The sequence below is a fragment of the Lissotriton vulgaris genome, chromosome 3_1, assembly GCF_964263255.1.
Source record: "Lissotriton vulgaris chromosome 3_1, aLisVul1.2, whole genome shotgun sequence".
Classification (NCBI taxonomy): domain Eukaryota; kingdom Metazoa; phylum Chordata; class Amphibia; order Caudata; family Salamandridae; genus Lissotriton; species Lissotriton vulgaris.
The window spans coordinates 1,481,233,273-1,481,255,222 of NC_141689.1; the positions used below are offsets into that span (position 1 = coordinate 1,481,233,273).

A 21,950-nucleotide genomic window follows, 5' to 3' on the forward strand; every position below is an offset into this window, starting at 1 on the left:
GGCGGCGTCAGTAGCGGACCGATGTGCGAATAGGCCGAAGGCAGCACAACGCGCCGAGATCCGGATGGCACCGAGGTGGTGTCCAGCAAATTGCCGTACTGGTGTGGCCATCCTACAATGCTGCGCCGAAAGTCGGCGTGGGGTGCCCCGTTGGCTTATGAGGTGATGTCAGTAGTGGACCGATGTGTGAATAGGTCGGAACCAGCACAAGGCGCCAAGATCCGGATGGCAAGTCCTGGATGTTGAGTGCCATCGTTGAGAGTTCTGAGCAGTGCTTGTAAGACTATCTGAAGCTTATTTGCACCTGCTGCAGCTTCACTATTGCCCTGGTGTGGCCAAAGATCGCCCATGACATAGGCGGCCGGCTCCCGAGGTCCGGCGGAACTTTTTTCCTTTTCCTTTCTGCTTCTTGTCCCACAATCCGTTTCACCTGAAGACACGACCAGGTCCCTGAATGTGTGCAGGGGGACGCTATTGATTGAATGAAAATGGTGGCTTGACACAAAGCTGACTCAAGCGTTGCTGTTGATGCTATACAGACAAAAATTGGTTTTCAGTTTGTACATTCTTCAGGATTTTTTTTTCCATCCAAGGCTGATTGAGAGTTTGTAGAAAAATGGCTTCAGATTTTCCACATATTACTCTTCAACATTCTTCCTAAATGTAACAATGTGAGACTCACTAGGAGAACGGCTGTTTATCTTTCCTTTCAAAATGCTGCCAACAATATTTTCTGAATGGAAGACACCATCTTGTAGCATAAAGGGCCGAAAGGGGTTCTGGTCTGGCCGATGGTTGGTGGAGACATTTTGACTATATCTTGGACCTGCCCGGCCTCGCCCAAAATGGCGCCGGTATAAATGGGACTCGTAACTCCTTGTTGTGTACTGGTTGAACAACCTTGATATCACGAGATATGAATGCAGTTTTGATGCTCATGGCGGGCGGGGACGAGAATTGATTGAATATTTCGACATCCCTATTGATATTAAGTTCTGATGTGTTATTGATTACTGTACTATTGAAAGTTCGAATTAACGTCACCCATGGTACTTGCACGCAAATGTATATCTAGATAACTTTTTTGTAAGTGGCCCTGTCGTATTTTAATTACAAAATGTACGTCCACCGATTCCGCAACTGTTAGACACCTTAGTTCTTGCAACCTAATGGCTCGTTCGTTACGTTCCTCTATAATGTAAATGTCTCCTCATCATATACGATTTCAGTTTGCTCCGTGGCCGGCCCACGTGGTTATAGGCCCGTATTTGTATACTGACATTTTCACAATAAAGGTTTTTAAAACAAAACATGGTAGTAGTATTTACATTGGTAAAGTTTTTACTTTTAGTCACTGTTTTCGAATCAGTAAAAGGCAAGTGAAATAAAGCAGTCCAATTACATGACGGATAAAAGGTATAATACGCAGGAACGCAGTAAAGATAAATGGTCAAGGGCAGTTGTGTTTTCCACTCCTGCAACATAAAGTGATCGATAAGAATCTGATAATCAGGCGTATCGGCGACTAAGACAGCAGGCCGAGCCTCTTTTACTCAACGGCTCCGTCATGGGACGAAGAAACGCCCTTTTTCTCGAAAAAGGAATATATTTTACTTGCAGGACAGTTGAAAATTTTCCGGGAAAGTACATTAGCCTGGAATATTATAACATATATGTTATAAAAAAAAAGTTCGAAATCAATAAAAAGCGTATTTTTTAGGTCATATGACCAAGCTTTTCATTATTAAAATAACAAAAGTAAAATGAACCAATAAAAAGTTTTATTAACAAGTCACATGACCTGTTATGCTTACGTTACGCGCTGCGCGCCGCGCCCCGGATCACTTCCGGGTGCGCTAACGCGGCGTGTCATATAACGCATTACGCGACAACGTAGGTCAAGAATATAGTCAAAATGTCTCCACCAACCAGCGTTCGGAACACAACCCCTTTCAGCAGTCCAAAAAGTTCTGTAAAATGACAACAGAGGGGACAGGCAACAAGAACCATCAGTCAAAGAGGGGAGGGCAAGTTCTTCTCTACCGGGTCATGTTGGGGCGCTACCGGAACTGATCGAATTGGTAGTCTACAGTGTTTCTGGATGTTTCAGACTAAAGCTGGCGTCAGCATGAGAGCACTACCATCTCGTAGCTCCGTCGTGGCCATTCCACGAGCAGACATGGCAGCCGCTCCCCACCAGAAGCCTGCGGGAGTCGGGGGCCCCCAAGACTTTTGTAGAATCTTCACGGCTGAGGGGACGCTTTCGAGAATGGGACCCAAGCCCTATCAGGGAAGCGTCCGAGTTCCAAGGTGTCCCAGGGCCATTTTAGTGGACCACGCCCAAATCTGAAGAGCCGGCCGCCATTTTGAGAGTCCTGTGGCAGTCGCCTATCATTGCATCGCAAGAGCGGGAGCAACTCAACTACATGGTGAGCGAGACGCTGTAGTCGCAAGAGCGGGCGGTAAACAGCTGAATGGCGGAAGAGGCACAGTGTAGCAAAAGCGGGCGGAATGGCAACTAAAACGGTAAAGGGGCGCCCCACTACAGCGTGTCTTCAGGTCAAACGGATTGTGGGACAAGGTCCAGAATAGAAGAGTCATCAAAAGGCAAAAGTTCCGCCGGACCCCGGGAGCCGGCCGCCTATGTCGGGGGCGATCTCAGGCTAAACCGGTGCTATAAGACTTGGGGAGGGGGTCGGAGCCAAGCGTCTTCTCCGAGTCCGTGCCATCACACCGCCCCACGGGGGCCTCCGTCAAGCGGTTTAGGGAGGTACCATATCACATAGTTTTCAAATGCAGTCAGGTCCACAAACGACACTCACTTACTTTGAGAATAGTGAAGCTGCAGTAGGTGGAAATAAGCTTCAGACAGTGTTACAAGCGCTGCTCAGAACTCTGAACTATGGCACCCAACATCCAGAACTTATGCCATTTGAGAATGGCAGTGATATTGAAGCAACTCAGGGACCAAAACCATTAACGTACTTTCACGTATGAAAATCTTACTTGGGGAGGGGGCAGGAGCGAAGCGCCCCCTCCCAGTCCGCGCCACCACACCGTATGTTGAAAATCTGAAGCCATCGTTCTACAAACTCAACCAACCTTGGATGGAAAAATCTAGGAAAATGTACAAACTGAAAACCAGTTTTGGTCTGCATAGCATCAGTAGCAACGCTTGCTATCAGAGTGCATGAGTTTCATGCTCGATCGATTGAGCTAGCCGGATCGGGCAATAAAAAGTATAAAATAGTTATGTAAATAGTTATTTAATAAAATGTTTTACCCTGTTTCTTTGCTGGTGTGTTGTCTATATTTTTAATATTTGCATAGGGTTTGTCGTTATTTTGGGCGGGGTGGGTGACGGAGCCGAGCTGTCTTGCAGCCCTCATGGTGTGGAGCTCAGTTCATCTCACTATTTTCGTATTTCTCATGAAGGGTTGTTCCTAATATTTCTATTTTAGCGAGGTCAAAAAGAGATCCAATTAGTGGCCTACTGATTTTGCTCGATTAATTTTATTTTTTTACACGATTTTTCACGATTTTTCACTATCTGCAAAGACTAAACAGAGTATTGCGACTTTGTGCTTGTTTGTAAATAGAGAATGAACCAAAGAGAATCAATTGTAAAACAGTAAATGCTTGGATAACAATCAATCAAATGGAGAGACAAGCAGGCACGACGGATTACAACGGGGGTAAAGGCCTGCGTTAACTACTCTTCACTATCTGCAAAGAGAGAGTACTACTAAGAGAAAAGAGGGGAGGGGGGCAGCGTTCAAAGCACATCAGCGTGCATAAACACGAAAAAGTTTTTACCTATCACGTACTTGACATTTTACAGCTTTTGATATTTGCTATTAAAAAACCAATGAAATTCACTGAAAAAACCATAGGTTATAGGCCATATATAGTTAGGAATTTGCATTTACAAAACCTTGAAAATTCACTGAAAAAACCATTGGTTATAGACCATATATAGTTAGGGATTAGCCTTTTCAAAACCTTATTTTACTCACACAAAACCATTGAAATTTCATATATAGTTAGTTCCACTAACTATATATCGCGCACCCGCAATCCACTGCTGATGATGTCACATATTACATCATTCATGACATGGTTAGTGACATCACTGATGACATCACTGATGACATCTCAAATGACATCACTGATGACATCACTGATGACAACATCCAGTGACTGTATGTTTCTGTAAAGTTAAAATATGTCTTACATATTGAAGAATGAGTGGATGTATAAGTGTCTGGATGAAGGATTTAGTAGGTGCATGACTGACTGTATGAGTGAGTGATTAAATGTGTCTCACTGAGTGCATGGGTTAGTGACTAAACTGTTTTAATTTGTGCATCATTATATCTGTTGTTCTACAAACTGCTGCATATGTTGATCAGTAGCTATATGAGTAACTGTATGGGTTATTCATTGGTTGTCCAAGTATTTGTATGGGAAACTGAGTGTGTGTGTATGGGTGGCTGGGAGGTGTGTGACTCTGTACATAGATGTGTGAGTAGTTGATTCACTATATGTATGGGTTAAAAAGTGCATGTGGAACCAGCTGTATGGGCGGTTGACTGTGCATGAGTGTATTAGTGAGTGAATGGATATCTCAGTGCTACATGTCAAAGTAAGTACATATGTAAAACACAGTACATGTGAGAGTTGACATATATAAATAACTGTGCATAAGAGCCAGTGAATGTGTGAGTGGCTGTATGGATCATTGTGAACATGTATCAGGGATTGTATAAGAGAGTAAAGTAAATATGTGTTAGTATATGTTTGAATAAGTAAGGTGTGTATAACTGTATAGTTGAGAAAATGGAGGTGTGATTGATTTTTTGCATCACTGACTAGGTGTGTGAGTAACTCCATGGATGAGTGACAGTCTGTGACTGTCTGTTTACACTGATTGTATCTAAGGTTATATTAGAGTCTGAAGAGGTTCATGGTATTATCACATGAATGATATCATCAGTGATGTGATCAGTCATGTCAAATGAGATGTTATCAGTGATTTTATCAGTGATGTCATTTGAGATGTCACGAGTGATGTCATTTGAGATGTCATCAGTGATGTCATCAGTGATGTCACTAACCATGTCATGAATGATGTAATATGTGACATCATCAGCAGTGGATTGCGGGTGCGCGATATATAGTTAGTGGAACTAACTATATATGAAATTTCAATGGTTTTGTGTGAGTAAAATAAGGTTTTGAAAAGGCTAATCCCTAACTATATATGGTCTATAACCAATGGTTTTTTCAGTGAATTTTCAAGGTTTTGTAAATGCAAATTCCTAACTATATATGGCCTATAACCTATGGTTTTTTCAGTGAATATATATATATATATATCCACAATTCTGCCAATGAGCAAGGTCGCGCACTCAAGGAGATTCAGAACCATTGACGTCAAAAAATAGTACCGGACCGGTAATCATGCTTACACAAGTCTAAAACTTTTACCGAGACAGTATTGTCAAAAACTATCAGTTGGGTTAACTTCATTTAATACACTAGGTTAAATAATTTCTCATTTAGGAAGTTATCCTAGTTTCTAATACGTTATCCATTACAGGTTGTAATGATGTATCACTTTGATTTATGTCGATTTCCTGAATGTATGTCTTGTAAATACTCCATTCCAATATGGCCGACAACATTCTGATTTGGTTGCAGTGAGGGAGGCGAACCTCATCTATGTTTACTATTATGTACATTCACTGTGTATTTAACTTGTTGAACACGGGGGAAAGGTTATCGTGTGATCAAGACACCTTGGTGTGTCGAAACGCGTAGCGATATCCGGTGAATAAATACCTTCATGACTGAATCTCCTTGAGTGCGCGACCTTGCTCATTGGCAGAATTGTGGATTTTCATTGAATCATTCGGCTATGGGTTTGCCGAATTTTCGCGCCACCTGACGACGGGAGGAGGTACCCAGAAAGACCCAGTGTGCTTGGAATATATATATATATATATATATATATATATATATTTTACCTACTGGCGGTCGCCAGTAGGTATATATAGTTAGGATTTTTTCTCTATGGGATTTTTGAAAATTCTATGTCTAATAACTTTGGCGTTTGTGGACGGAATTGGCTGAAATTTTCAGGAAAATGGAACATTTTGTTTCTGAGCAGCCCCTGACAATTTGGGGGGGTTTCATCAAGGGGGGGCCGAGAAAAAAGGGGGGTCCCAAAACGCGTTTTTCCCATGTTAATTTCCATAGGGCGGTTGGCCTCACTTTTAGCTCGAACGGCTGAATGGATTTGCACGAAACTTGGCAAAATTGTAGGGACTGTTAGCCCGATGTGCCTTTGCTAGGTCTCAATATATGTGCTCCAGTGGATTTTGAGTAATTTAGGTTCAAAAAAAGATATATATCTGGGCGGAGCCTAACCACACATCTGATCTGATTGGCTGTCAGCACTTCATCCAAGAAGTGTTGGCAGCCATCTTGGGACCAATATACATGATAGCACCTCATTAAAAAGCATTGTAGTTAATAGAGGGTTTTAGGACTTTAGTTACATTATAAATCATTTGTTGATGGTACCATACTCGTTTTAGGAATTGTGGTGGGTTCTAAGGTGATTTTACCATGTGAAAAAACCTTCTGCTGTGATATCATGAATATTGTTTGAAAGAAAACTAATATCTCATGATTTTCCCACAGTGGTTTGGAAGGGGATCTATAAGCTAAACTGAAAGCATATTTTCTGTAAATTCACATTATCTTTCTCAGTCATGTGAAAATGAAGTCTGACATTCTCAGTAAAACATGTACATCCAACAAGGACAGAGACTGTCAGTTGATTCCTTTGTTTTCTACTGCAGCCTCCTAGAGTGTTCTAAAGAACAACTAGAGCGCTAACAGTCCTACTTATTACAAAGGTATGGCACACCTGAAGCCATCTTGATTGGAATAAAGTGGTAACTCTTAAAACATTTAATTTAAAAAGAAACAACATGAGGGGGTATATTTTGCCATAGAAAGTATGATTAGTGCTGCAGAATGAAAAATTAGGGCACATTTTGAGTGACTTCTCAAATCCTTTTCTATTTCATTAAAACATTCTGACATGCAGTCTCCCAAAATGGCCACCAGAGACAAAAGAGCCCAAATGTAGCCCAAATATCACCCAGATGTAGCCCAAGTATAGCCCAATGACAGAATGTCCCAGAGTGTTCTAAAGAACAACTAGAGCGCTAACAGTCCTACTTATTACAAAGGTATAGCACACCTGGAGCCATCGTGATGGGAATAAAGTGGTAACTCTTAAAACATTTAATTTAACAAGCATTGGAAATGCAATAGGTCTCGCACCATTAGAGTTAGTGCTTTTAGAATTGTTTATGGGTTTTTTTTGTAAATGTTTAGCATTTTTGTTTCCTGTAGCCAATGCTAAAGAATTACAAATAAAAAAAGCCATAAACATTTCTTAAAGCTCTAACTGAAATGGTCTGAGACCTATTGCACTGTGTGAGGGTGAGGGGTTGAGGGTGAGTGAGGGTGAGGGTGGGTGAGGGTGAGGGGTTGAGGGTGAGTGAGGGTGAGTGAGGGTGAGGGGTTGAGGGTGAGTGAGAGTGAGGGTGAGTGAGGGTGAGGGTGAGTGAGGGTGAGGGGTTGAGGTTGAGGGTGAGGTGTTGAGGGTGAGTGAGGGTGAGGGTGAGTGAGGTGTTGAGGGTGAGTGAGGGTGAGGGTGAGTGAGGTGTTGAGGGTGAGTGAGGTGTTGAGGGTGAGTGAGGGTGAGTGAGGTGTTGAGGGTGAGTGAGGGTGAGGGTGAGTGAGGGTGAGTGAGGGTGAGTGAGGGTGAGTGAGGGTGAGGGGTTGAGGGTGAGTGAGGGTGAGGGTGGGTGAGGGTGGGTGAGCGGTTGAGGGTGAGTGAGGGTGAGGGGTTGAGGGTGAGGGTGAGTGAGGGATTGAGGGTGAGGGGTTGAGGGTGAGTCAGGGTGAGGGTGAGGGTGAGTGAGGGTGAGTGAGGGTGAGGGTGAGGGGTTGAGGGTGAGTGAGGGTGAGTGAGGATGAGGTGTTGAGGGTGGGTGAGGGTGAGTGAGAGTGAGGGTGAGTGAGTGTGAGTGAGTGTGAGTGAGGGTGAGGGGTTGAGGGTGAGTGAGGGTGAGTGAGGGTGAGGGGTTGAGGGTGAGTGAGGGTGAGGGGTTGAGGGTGAGTGAGGGTGAGTGAGGGTGAAATTTGTAACTGACATTGGTTTTCCCAAAGGAAACATTCTCTGCACTCATCCCTGAAACCATTGAACAGAAAAACGCCAAATTCTAATGGCACAGCAGTCTTTTCGTCATCCAATGCCTCTTTTTGATGCAATTAATTCTTTTTCAGCTGTTTTGGAGATGGAAGCGAAAATGTGACTATTAGGAGTACATGTGCCAATTAGATGTGTGTAAAATATATATATATACTGCCACGACTTCCTTCGTTTTTTGCAAAAGAGTCAAGCACTCCAAGGGGGTAGCGTAGTGGATCTTTATTTAGCAAACAACTCCACCAAACAGACGCGTTTCGGAAAATCCTTTGTCAGTGTCAACTATGATCACTGCGAGGAAGCTATTTAAACTAATTGACGTCACCCGAGTAACAAACTCGATGATGGTAGGGAACACTCTCACAATGCATCGATAATGGCGGCCATCTTAGCATGGTACTTTTCATTGCATCACAATGCTTACTCTTTAAATAACATAATCCTTCTGTTAGAAAACAGTCCTTAAATGTGCAGTTATGGCAGTATCATGCCCCTACATACAATTTCATGTGCCGGTTACATTTGTGTAAAACATTCTCATAATTATTTATAATTCACAACAATCAATGCCGTGTATCAGCTTTCCTGGGGTTAGCGCGGGACGATCTCCCGGGTCCCAAAACAAGCTGAATGCTGGTATTATGGGGCCAGCCGTCTTATCGGGTGGTACTGGATGTTGTTTGGGAGCTGCAGTAGGCGGTGTGAGGATACTGGATGGAAGAGAGGGGAGGGAAGAGAGGGGAGGGGGGAGGAGAAATGCGACACGGCGGGAAGGGGAGGGGGCGGAGCGGGTGGTGCTGGATGTTGTTTGGGAGCTGCAGTAGGCGGTGTGAGGATACTGGATGGAAGAGAGGGGAGGGAAGAGAGGGGAGGGGGGAGGGAAGAGAGGGGAGGGGGGAGGAGAAATGCGACACGGCGGGAAGGGGAGGGGGCGGAGCGGGTAAAACAAGACGGACGTGCACGCGCTTTTAAGCTCAATGCGCATGCGCATTGAGGTTAAAAGTCACGGGCACTGCAAGGAATCGCCACGATTCCTTGCAGTGGATAAAGAGTGGATAAGCCCCCATAGTCTCGCTTGCTCGATGCGCATGCGCATCGACAGGCGAGACCTAAAAAGGAACAAAATGAGGGGGTATATTATGCAATAGAAGGTATTATTAGTGCTGCAGAAAGAAAAATTAGGGCACATTTTGAGTGACTTTTCAAATCCTCTTCTATTTCATTAAAAAATTCTGACATGCAGTCTCCCAAAATGGCCACCAGAGACAAAAGAGCCCAAATGTAGCCCAAATATCACCCAGATGTAGCCCAAGTATAGCCCAATGACAGAATCTCCCAGAGTGTTCTAAAGAACAACTAGAGCGCTAACAGTCCTACTTATTACAAAGGTATGGCACACCTGAAGCCATCTTGATTGGAATAAAGTGGTAACTCTTAAAACATTTAATTTAAAAAGGAACAAAATGAGGGGGTATATTTTGCCATATGAATTATGATTAGTGCTGCAGAAAGAAAAATTAGGGCACATTTTGAGTGACTTCTCAAACCCTCTTCAATTTTATTAAAAAATTCTGACATACAGTCTCCCAAGATGGCCACCAGAGACAAAAGAGCCTAAATGTAGCCCAAATATCACCCAGATGTACCCCAAGTATAGCCCAATGACAGAATGCCCCAGATTGTTCTAAAGAACAACTAGAGCGCTAACAGTCTTACTTATGACAAAAGTATGGCACACCAGAAGCCATCTTGATTGGAATGAAGTGGTAAGTCTGAAAACACTCAATTTAAAAAGGAACAACATGAGGGGGTTAATTTTGCCATAGAAAGTATGATTAGTGCTTCAGAAAGAAAAATTAGGGATCATTTTGAGTGACTTCTCAAATCCTCTTCTATTTCATTAAAAAAATTCTGACATGCAGACTGAAACATGCACTTTGAATACCAGCAGCAGACGTCCCTGGTGAGCAGTAGCTTTACTACAGTGATCTAATGTGCAACTAGAGTGCTAACATTCAGAATTTATGGCAAATGTGTGACACATCTGAATGCCTTCTTGATGGAACCAAAGTAAACAAGCATTGAAAATGCAATAGATCTCGCCCTCGTTTAAGTTAAAGCCATTCTGTTTGTAATGAGGTGGCTTTTTAGCTTTGCTTTTATTAGTGTTTTTTCAACTTTCATGTAAATAACATGCATCTGTATGCATATAAGTATATGTATGCATGCATTTATGTTTGTATTTATATAGATATACAGATGATATATGTTTATATATGTATGTATATATATATATATATATTCACTGAAAAAACCATAGGTTATAGACCATATATAGTTAGGAATTAGCATTTACAAAACCTTGAAAATTCACTGAAAAAACCATAGGTTATAGACCATATATAGTTAGGAATTAGCATTTACAAAACCTTGAAAATTCACTGAAAAAACCATAGGTTATAGACCATATATAGTTAGGAATTCGCATTTACAAAACCTTATTTTACTCACACAAAACCATTGAAATTCCATATATAGTTAGTTGCACTAACTATATATCGCGCACCCGCAATCCACTGCTGATGATGTCACATATTACATCATTCATGACATGGTCAGTGACATCACTGATGACATCACTGATGACATCTCAAATGACATCACTGATGACAACATCCAGTGACTGTATGTTTCTGTAAAGTTAAAATATGTCTTACATATTGAAGAATGAGTGGATGTATAAGTGTCTGGATGAAGGATTTAGTAGGTGCATGACTGACTGTATGAGTGAGTGATTAAATGTGTCTCACTGAGTGCATGGGTTAGTGACTAAACTGTCTTAATTTGTGCATCATTATGTCTGTTGTTCTGTAAACTGTTGCATGTGTTGATAAGTAGCTATATGAGTAACTACATGGGTTATTGATTGGTTGCCCAAGTATTTGTATGGGAGACTGAGTGTGTGTGTGGGTGGCTGGGAGGTGTATGACTCTGTGCATAGATGTGTGAGCAGTTGATTCACTAGATGTATGGTTTCAAAAGTGCATGTGGAAACAGCTGTATGGGCGGTTGACTGTGTGCATGAGTGTATTGGTGAGTGAATGGATATCTCAGTGCTACATGTCAAAGTAAGTACATATGTAAAACACAGTACATGTGAGAGTTGACATATATAAATAACTGTGCATAAGAGCCAGTGAATGTGTGAGTGGCTGTATGGATCATTGTGAACTTGTATCAGGGATTGTATAAGAGAGTAAACATGTGTTAGTATATGTTTGAATAAGTAAAGTTTGTATAACTGTATAGTTGAGGAAATGGAGGTGTGATTGATTCTTTGCATGACTGACTAGGTGTGTGAGTAACTCCATGGATGAGTGACAGTCTGTGAGTGTCTGTTTACACTGATTGTATCTAAGGTTATATTAGAGTCTGAAGAGGTTCATCGTATTATCACATGAATGATATCATCAGTGATGTGATCAGTAATGTCAAATGAGATGTCATCAGTGATGTCATCAGTGATGTCATTTGAGATGTCATCAGTGATGTCATTTGAGATGTCATCAGTGATGTCATCAGTGACGTCACTGACCATGTCATGAATGATGTAATATGTGACATCATCAGCAGTGGATTGCGGGTGCGCGATATATAGTTAGTGCAACTAACTATATATGGAATTTCAATGGTTTTGTGTGAGTAAAATAAGGTTTTGTAAATGCGAATTCCTAACTATATATGGTCTATAACCTATGGTTTTTTCAGTGAATATATATATATATATATATATATATATATATATATATATATATATCTATATTAAGTTCCACAAAGCACCCCAATGCAAGGCGCATTCCCAGACAGCTCGCTCCAGGTAGGGGAGAAATCAAGTGCATCCTGCGCCAGCAGAGTCTGACGCGTTTCGGGCTACGCCCTTCTTCATTGACTCTCTGCTGCTGAATCACTGCCACCAAGGAGACATCCGGTAATTTACCCTGTATTTATTCACAACCACACTCAGGTGAGTAATGTTATACCAAATGCATTATGGGGCCGGTAGTCTCAAATAATATATATATATATATATATATATATATATATATATATATATATATATATATATATATATATATATATATATATATATATATATATATATATATATATATGTATATATATATATATATATATGTATCCCATACAGAATGTACGGTTTTGGGTTCATTGTGCTGTATGGAACTATTTAGGGTATGGTAATGTGACTAGTGTTCCAGACTTGGAATAAGCATTGCACCACTAAATGAATGTTGTTGTTTTTTATTCCAGGTATGTTGTGAGAGCTTGGAGGGGCAGACCTTCTTCTCCAAGAAGGACAAGCCACTGTGCAAGAAGCATGCCCACTCCGTGAACATGTAACAGTGACACTGGCATCTGGAGCAGGAGAAAGTACATACAGCTGGGGGCAGGGGAGAGGAGAGGATTTGCACGGGTGTGCCACCTGTTTATCTGCACCATCGGCTGCTAGAATATTTATATACGTCTCTGGTTTAAAAAAAAAATAGCCGGAGGATGGACTGCGGGCTTTTTTTAATCTTTCTAGACTTTAGCATTACGAATTTCTTTTTTTGATCAAGCATGCATGGAAAGCAGAACTCGTCTGGTTTAATATATGAATTACGTGAATTGCACACTTCCGGTTTCGTTTTCACCAGTTTGAAAATTGCATTAATTAAGGAAAATACTAAGAGGGATGCACTTTGACGCAAATACAAATAAAGTGCACGGAGTGGTTTGTTGTTTTCCTGTTAATGTGGGGGAGGCGTGTGTGTCTTTCTGTCCGTCTGTTGAGATTGGATTTACTTTGATTTCCTAACAGAGCACTCAAATTGTCCTGCTTGCTTTCCACATAAAATAACTTTAGTAAAAACAATTATATTAGCTGGAATTTCCTGTGGAAGAAAGAAGTGATGAACCACTGTACTACTGGCCAAGCAGTGGATTACAAATTATGAAACTCTTTTTTTAGTACAGCCACAGGCACAACATGGAGGGCAATTATTCATACATCAGGATAGCCCATCAGGAGTCCACCATCTTATCTGTAAAAATTAATTATTTTATTGCGCATGTTGTACAATATAGGAAATTCCACATAAAACCAACACGTGCCTCGAGGGAATACATTGCAGCTATTTGTGTCAGTATTTCTGGTAGGGAGCAGATAAGTATCAAATATTTTTCAATGCGCCCAATCGAAAGGGAGCCAAAGTATGGCTTCCTTAACATGGAAAAGGTGTAGTACCAGTAAGTTCCGGATTATTCAAATAAAGTTAGTTGCAATAAGTTAAGGTGAAAATGTTATAGTAGAGGCTGTAGAAGTAAGAATTACTGGTCAGCAGTTGAATCCATGACGAGAAGAGGGAGAAAAAAAAAATACATAACACGTTCAAATTCCAAGGTAGTTTCCATTGCACAATATACCAAGTCCCACAAGAACTAATATATAAGCCTGTCTTGCTGCTTCTACAGCTATCTTTAACAAATGTCACCTTTGAGTTGTAGGTAAAAAACGTTATTTTAGCTGTCTTTTTGGAGGATTCCTCATCCTCACACTGGCGTATGGATTAAAATGGATGCTCTGCTTTATGCATCATGGCAACAAGAATGTTTTCAGTCATCACAGGTCAGAAATCACTGTCCAGCGATGACAACAACTGGCAGATATTTGTGAGTCCAAAGCCTGGTTCTTCCCGCATAAGCATGTGGATCAACAAGACAGATTTGTGACTTTTTAATAATCGTGTTTTCACTGTAGAAGTTCTTATACAAAAGATGAATCCCTGTTCAAATCTGCCCAAACCCCCCTCCTCTTATTGCACTGTTCTTAACTCCAGGCCTACTTGTATTGCGAGTGTCCTTTTGGGAAGGGGAATTTTGTTAAAATCTCCCTTGCTTAAACCATTTTTTGCACTTTCTAGTAGATGGTTCTTCAACACGTTTGACAATCATTCCACATGCTGTCTCTTTTGATTTTTTTTGTTTAGTAAAGTGTTCTGATTCTTTCATGATAATTAAGAAACAATACAATTGTCATCTCTTTTATCCTCTTTGGTCTTTCCTCAGAGAGAGGACGGACTGGATCCAGGGCAAACCTGGAGATACCCATGAGATGACTTGGCACAAAATGTGTATTAATGGCCATAATGTACAGTCTAAGTAGTTACGCTAAAAATGTACTTCTGCTTGGCCCTGTCTTCGGATGCCACTGTTTGAATAAAATGAGACTTTTTGCCCATTTTGTAAACATGCAGATATTCCACTAGTACACAATTAAGTAACCATCTAAAGAGCATTGACAATATTAATTAAAAGTCTATGATTAGCAAAAATCCAAACTTTTAATAATGGTGTCAGACTGTGTTCTTTCAGTTAGGGATTCAGGAAACTTGCCTCCTCGCATGTTTTATGTATTCTTGTAAAGAAGTTGTGTATCTAGCTAGAGTATAATGAACGTGTAAAGAGATTAGCACAGTTGAAAGCGACAACCTGCATTTATCTTTGGTGTCCAGCATCTCATTTATTAACCAAAGGAGGCGAGTACTTTCTACTGTGAGCATGACTGATCCAGTTGCAAGGCTACATAGTCATGGCTAAATCTATTAGTTTTCTAATATATGACAGGGTGAGGGATAATCCTTTTTTTTTTAGAAACATCACGCCTTTGTGGGTCTGGATTCACCAACACTCTGCACACATCTAAATGCTTTGTTTTTCGCATTACGCCAACGCTTTGTTCTTCACAAGAATGCAGCGCAACCTGACTCACCCACATGGCCCTGTGTCAGGGTGATGAGGTGCTGGCACTAAATACACTGGTATGTCTTGCCCCCCCCCCAACCCCCCTCCCCCCCCTCCGACACTCATCCCCAAAATCAGTCATTGACCATAAACAAACAGATTGAAGCTGTATTGTGCAAGACAACCTTCCTCAACCTCATTTATGTTATATGATTCTAGTAATCCGCACTTATCACGTCTCGTCCCTGTTCATCATTTAGACACTCTCACCAATGATCGTTGACACTCACCATCACTAGCCAACTCTATTCACCACTTCTGTGCATTCACTAACCATTCATCTTCTTTGTCCAGCATTCATCTACTTTAACTACAATGTATTTACTAGTAGCTCACCCATTCTTCCCTTAATTCAGCCATCATCGGCTCACTCACTCAAAACTTAACCCGCTCTCCATCAGCTGATCTACTCCTCAGTTCTTACCCTATCCACTGTTAATCGTTGACCCACAACTCATCTGGGCACGACCATGCTTATCTACCACCACCCACCTATTGTTTCTCTGCACTAATTGTCATTTGCGCAGTCACCGGCATGCTTGCTCACACTCTTCTACACCCTCTACCTCTTAGTATTGCACTACCACACTCACCATCACCCGGCTACGCTTAACATTTTCCATTACTGATCATTAACTCTTATGATTGTTCATCATTGCTTACTCCCGCTTAATTTCTATCACTCTGTCATGCATTTTGTTTGCATCATTCAGTCGCTTAGCACTCAAATCTACCACCAAGTCACCAACACCCACCCCTCGCTTTTGAACACAAACCACACCTCACCTCGTTTTCATTGGATTTTGAAAGACACACTAGGGTTATCTGCAATGTTTCACCAATTAAATGTTGGTATTAAGCCAGACCAGTGTAAATTGCATAGTATTTTGAGTCAAATTGGGAACATAATATTCACTTTTTAGTCTGAACCCACCTCACAGATAATTAGAATGCCTCATTGCATATTCTCTGAGATACTGTACAAACCGGTCTTCTCTAATCTGGCCAGATCTCTAATCTGTTCATCAAGCATGGCAAATTAAGGCTTTTGCAAAATCACACTCCTTCTTCAAAACTGAACAAAATCCTGACACTCACTTTACTGTTGAATTCCCCCATTATCCCTTCCTTGTCAAGCAACACAGTCAAAAGCTGGTGAATTAGAAAATGTGGGTATATGTGAGAATTCCAGCATTTATTTTACAAAGTGATACACTTGTATCAAAATGGCTGGTTACCTAGTAGTTTAGTTTGTATTGGACATCACTGGGGATATATCTGTGTTGCATATGATTTGCTGTGACTCACTCAGCGTTAATTTACCATTCTACTTAGAAGTCATCTGTCTAGAGCACATAAATATTAAAAAATCTGGTCAAATTTAAAATTGCACTGTGTTGGTGGGAAATTGTGTACATGTGTGATCCAAAAACAGACCACAAAAGCACCCCAAAGCAATTCTTCCTTGGTTTGTGTCAAACTGTTGCTGCTGGGGCCCTGTTGCATCACTTTCCTTCATCATACCAGAGCAGTAGGTCTTGCTTCTTGGGTAAAATTGGCTGTCGGAGGGTGATTACAATAGGTAATCTTCTGCCATCTCTCGGATAATGCAAAAACAATGGTCTTGGTCACAATACTCCATCCATAGTTGGAGAAAGGAAAATAAAGGGCCACAAGGCCTCCACACACCTGCGAGTCGTCTTATGGACCAGTAAGTGCATGTAATAAAGCACAACCAATAAAACCATTCCCTTTTGGGTCTTCCAGCAGAAGAGTGCAGCACTCTCAGAACCTGAACATGTGCCTACTTTTCATGGGTGCAGCCCCTGTGCAAATTGCCTCAGCTCATTGTGAGAATATTATTTGTGTGTGTATGCTCTGTGGTGATGGAGAATCTCTCCTTCTGACATGTAGAAGAGGACCACTGGTGTGAACATACTACGGCTGTTGGTGCTTCCCCATTGTATAGTGTGCCCAGCCCGCACATGTATGTCCAGAGAGTGATCATAGAATAGATCTGGAGCGAGTAGCTTCTGCAATAAATACCACAGCAAAAGTGCCTCAGACCAAATGGTGTCATTTTCCCAAGATGCCCATTGCCGCAGTTTTTGCTGCATTATGTGCTACACTGGCCAGAATGCGACCTCATGCCAAACACCACAGTGCAACCAGTCCCGCCTTTGTCCCAACAGCAAGTGGACCATCATGTCTGACTTTTCGCTCACAGCTTAAAGCAATGGCTTAATGAACGTCTGTAATATCCTCTTTGGTCCATGCCGCAATACATTTACAGAGCTCTTAATGCAGCTGTAACATGATTGTCAATTACGAATGCAGTCATATGTTAAGTGCCTCCAATATTGGCATAATATAGAATTAAGATACTTGGCCCGATTCACAAAGGTAAACTGAGACAAAAGTTTAACTTTAAGACTTTCCGTATTCACAAAGGGCATTTACGAGTAGTAAAGTTAGACTTTTGTCTCAGTTTACCTTACATTTTAGTCTTAAGTTTAACTGAGTCTAGACTTTTGGTCTCAGTTAAACATAAGACAAAAGCTTAAGTGAAACTGAGACAAAAGTCTTAACTTTACTACTCATAAATGGCTTTTGTAAATACCGAAAGTCATAAAGTTCGACTTTCATTTCAGCTTACCTTTGTGAAACCGGCCCCTTGTGTTTATTAATGACCATAAGTATATTTATATTGTGCAGGGAGATAAGTGCCCTGTTCCTCCCCTATTAACCCAAGGTCTGATATGAGCGAAGAACGAATACACATGATTGGGAACATCCCTGGTTGGATAGAAAAGAGTTATGAGTGTTTTGCACCGAGGAGCCCAGTGTACATTTTTTGGGTAGGAAGTGCTATATACATGTTATAATATGATTCAACAAATGGTGCACATACAAAGATGAGAATTCAAAGAGCTGGAGTTGAGAATTTACCCACAGATAGCTAGAGTCCACTGCCTGTAATGTCTTACTGGCATCTAATTGCCATTGATGCCCGTGGTGAATGGCCAGCTCTGGTATGACAAGTGTCAGACCAAGCATGCGATGCCAATACACTACAAATATCAGCAGGACCATGCACTGAAATAAAATATCAATGGCCTGGGTTTTTTAGGGCACCACAATCAAAATACACAGCACACTGCTGGCGGGGTTACTTGCTTCATTATCCATTGGTGAAGGCACAGTTTATAATTTAATACGTTTAATATATGTGCAGTAACTAGCTGCACATAATTGTTCTAAGTGAATTCACCTCATTTTGAACAGCAAGTACCTACTCCATGATGTTGCAACTTACTGTACATGTGAGCATATCAATAAACCAATATGGTAATGTGCAGTTCTACTGAGGCCCATTTTAGTTTTTAAGAAAGTGAAAAACCCTAGCTTATTCTGGATGGTGGGAAGCCAGCAACTTTATGGTCACTCTCAAGGTAGTGACGGAAGGACACCATTTTTATCCCTTTCCCCATGTGGGAAATTTCCACGTGTGGAGGTACCCTTCAATTCTGTGGTGGTTTGTCTGTTTTACATACTCATGGGCACTGATGTGAAGGTTTGTGAATGGTTGCAAAACTACTGCTTTGTAGGTGTGCCATACCATCCCAATGGCTGCAGACTGCAACTCCCTTGAGAACACTCCCGATACCCTACTCTAAACTTACCTCTGTTGAAATGTAGGCATAGTGCCAGTTATTTCTGGGGCCACCTGCTGGTTGACCCTTTTAATACGGATTTTTTTAATTGCATTCACACGTTCAAATGTTTTGCACACTTTGCAAAGAGTTTTGGTAATTGGGCCTTACCATGATATGTTATTATTCCATTTGAGGAATTTCAGAGTTGACAGATCAATAGCATTGTGTGACTTTCCACTCACATGTTCTTTGCTGGCGACCATAGTGTAAGGGTTCGGACGGTCATTATTTCTGGATAACAGAATGTAATCTAATGAACTCGACAAGAAAGGGCTTTCAAAATGGCGGAAGAAGAGCTCCCTGGAACTTATTTTCATTTAGATTGTTTGGAAAGGAAAAGGCCTTTTAGAGGAGTACCACACGTCAAGTGCTCATTTTGCCTGTTCTCCGGCTCTTTTAATGTGTTTCCATTTTGTAATAAACAAAGTATATTTGTATGGTCACGGGTTTCTGTTGCAGAAAATGTGGTGTAAATCATGCTTTTCCTCAGATAAAATGCATAGAAATTGTTGCTGTTTTTGCACAGATTGTCAATAAATGGCTTTTGCGTGAGTTCAGTTGAGCCAATTTTATTTCTTATTTTATTTTTCTGAATGCCGTCTAACATTTTGGTGTGGAAAATTGGCTATTAAAATCCACTGTACGATTAGGAGTGATATATGAACCTCTCAACGAGCAAACATCTCCTCTTCAGTTGACCATATTGTTATGTTATGTTATGTTAATATGTATTTATTAAGCGCTCGTACGCCCGGGGGCTTCATGGCGCTATAGAAAGAGAACACAACACAACAGTTAAAAGTGATAATGATAAAACTCAGTAATAGGCCTGTGAGAATAGCCAGGTTTTGAGGGAGTGTCTAAAGCTAAGAAGATTACCGCTCAGTTTCAATTGTAAGGGAAGCGAATTCCAAAAGGTGGCTGCAAGGTGGTCAAAGCAGCAGCCGCCTACGCGCTTCCTTTTATAGGATGGAACAGTCAATAAAGATTTTTGAGCGGAGCGGAGATTTAAAGATGGATTATATCTGATGAACAGATCTTTTATGAACTTCGGTCCTGAATCTTGTAAAGATTTTAAAATGATGCACCAAGTTTTAAATGCGATTCGCTGCGCAACAGGCAACCAATGTAGATGTTTCAAACCAGGTCTGATAGATTGCCTTTTTGGAAGTCCCAGAATAAGTCTGGCGGCCTGATTCTGGACCAGCTGAAGTCGTTTTAACTCTCCCGCTTGGAGCCCCAGATAGAGACTATTGGAGAAGTCCAGTCGAGATAGAACCAGGGCAATTATGACCTGGATGAGGGCGGCCTGTGAAAGGAAACAGGCTATTTTCCTTATTTTTTTTAGTTGAAAGAAACTGGAGGACACTACCGCGCTTACCTGTCTTTTCAAAGAGAGATCCTCACTAATTAATATTCCCAAGCTTTTAACTGAGGACGATCTAGAAGGTGGAGCCCCCATGCTAGATGGCCAAAAGCATGGGCTCCAGCTTAGTTCGCTCTGCCCAGGCAAGACCAATTCAGTCTTGCCTGGGTTGAGTTTCAGATGGTTACAACTCATCCAACCCTGAATGTGTGAAATGGTGTTTTGGAATTCCTCCACCGAGTCCTTGGTGTTCAAAGGGAAGATGAGTTGCAGATCGTCTGCATAGTTGAAGATGGTAACTTTAGCATTTCTTAGGGAGTACAGTAGCGGGCGCAGGTACAAGTTAAAGAGTAAAGGTGACAGGGATGAGCCCTGGGGTACTCCACATGTGGTAGAAATAGTGGGAGCTGTAAAAGGGCCCAGTCTTACTGATAGAGTGCGGTCAGTGATAAAGGAACGGATCCAGCTCAACGCAGGCCCCCTGAGGCCGGCTTGTTCGACACGGTTGACCAAGATGGTATAGTCAACCGTGTCGAATGCTGCCGAAAGGTCGAGTAAAACCAGGGCCTGGTGAATTCCATTATCCGCATTCCACCTCAAAGTATTTTGTGCTGCCAATATGACTGCTTCGGTTGAATGGCATGAATGGAAGCCAGCCTGATTGGGTTCAAGGTATTCTGTTTGTTCTATGAATTTAGACACGTTTGCGCAGACGTGGGCCTCCAGTAACTTAGAACTATAAGGCAGCAATGATATAGGCCTGTAATTTAACGGATCAAGCGGGTCTGCTCCAGCTTTCTTAATCAAAGGGATAAGCAGGGCCTTCTTAAGGTTGTTGGGAACTTTACCCTGTAGAAGTGATCCGTTTAACAAAGGAAGCACACCCTCAGGGATAGCTGTCCCCACCTCTCTCAAGATATGCGGGGGGCAAATATCATCAGGTGAGCCCGATCTAACCCTTGTAAACAGATTGGACAAGGTGTTACCATCGATAAGGGGAAAAGTTTCCAACGTAAAAGAGTTATAGTACGCATCATCCAGAGGAGGGGGGGGCAGAGCAGTAGAAATACTCTGTTTTATGGTGCAGATTTTGTTAAGGAAAAAAGAGTTCAATGAATTGCAGAGGTCCTGAGTAGGAGTGACCGATGGAGTAGTTCTGTCACTACCACTGAGATCATCTACAATATTGAACAGATCTTTTGATTTATTACGAGAGTTCAATATTTTCTCTGAGAAATAATCAGTCTTTTGTTTTAGGACAAGTTTCTGATAGTCTTTACGGGCCTTACAATAATTGGCTTTATCTTGTGCCGAATAACCAGTTCGCACTTAAACCTGTGAGCCAACAACAGCTTCAAATTCAGATAACAAAAGTGTATCACATCAGTACTTGTGTTAACCTTTTTGCCACGACAACCCAAGTGGCGTTTATTTTACAGACGGTCTGAAGAGCAGTGCTAATAAAAAAAAATACTTTTACAATGTGAATAATAACACATAGACCACACCAAATTAGTTAATTAAAATATCCAGTTTTATGGAGGTTGCACCTAGTGTTAAAACTTTACTCCCTGATGATCCTAATTACAATAATCTGTAGTAAAAAAAAAATACTACTCCCATGTACACCTAATGAACAATACGGTAAAAAAAGCACTACTCCCTGGTACACCTAATTAGAAAAGTAACTAGTGTGGTAACCTATGATGCACAC

The 21,950-nt window shown here is 41.4% G+C and overlaps 1 protein-coding gene across 3 annotated transcripts in view; it reads left to right on the top strand.

Annotated features, from left to right (window-relative positions):
* Positions 1-19,427, top strand: part of PDLIM5 (PDZ and LIM domain 5) — a 597,783-nt gene extending 578,356 nt beyond the window's left edge. For all 3 annotated transcript variants that reach the window (XM_086961943.1, XM_086961942.1, XM_086961944.1), the window contains one exon: positions 12,623-19,427. In XM_086961943.1, coding sequence (XP_086818069.1) covers positions 12,623-12,712 — 90 coding nt within the window. In that variant the 3' untranslated portion in view covers positions 12,713-19,427. The remainder of the gene's footprint in view (positions 1-12,622) is intronic.
* The last annotated feature ends 2,523 nt before the right edge of the window (positions 19,428-21,950 follow it).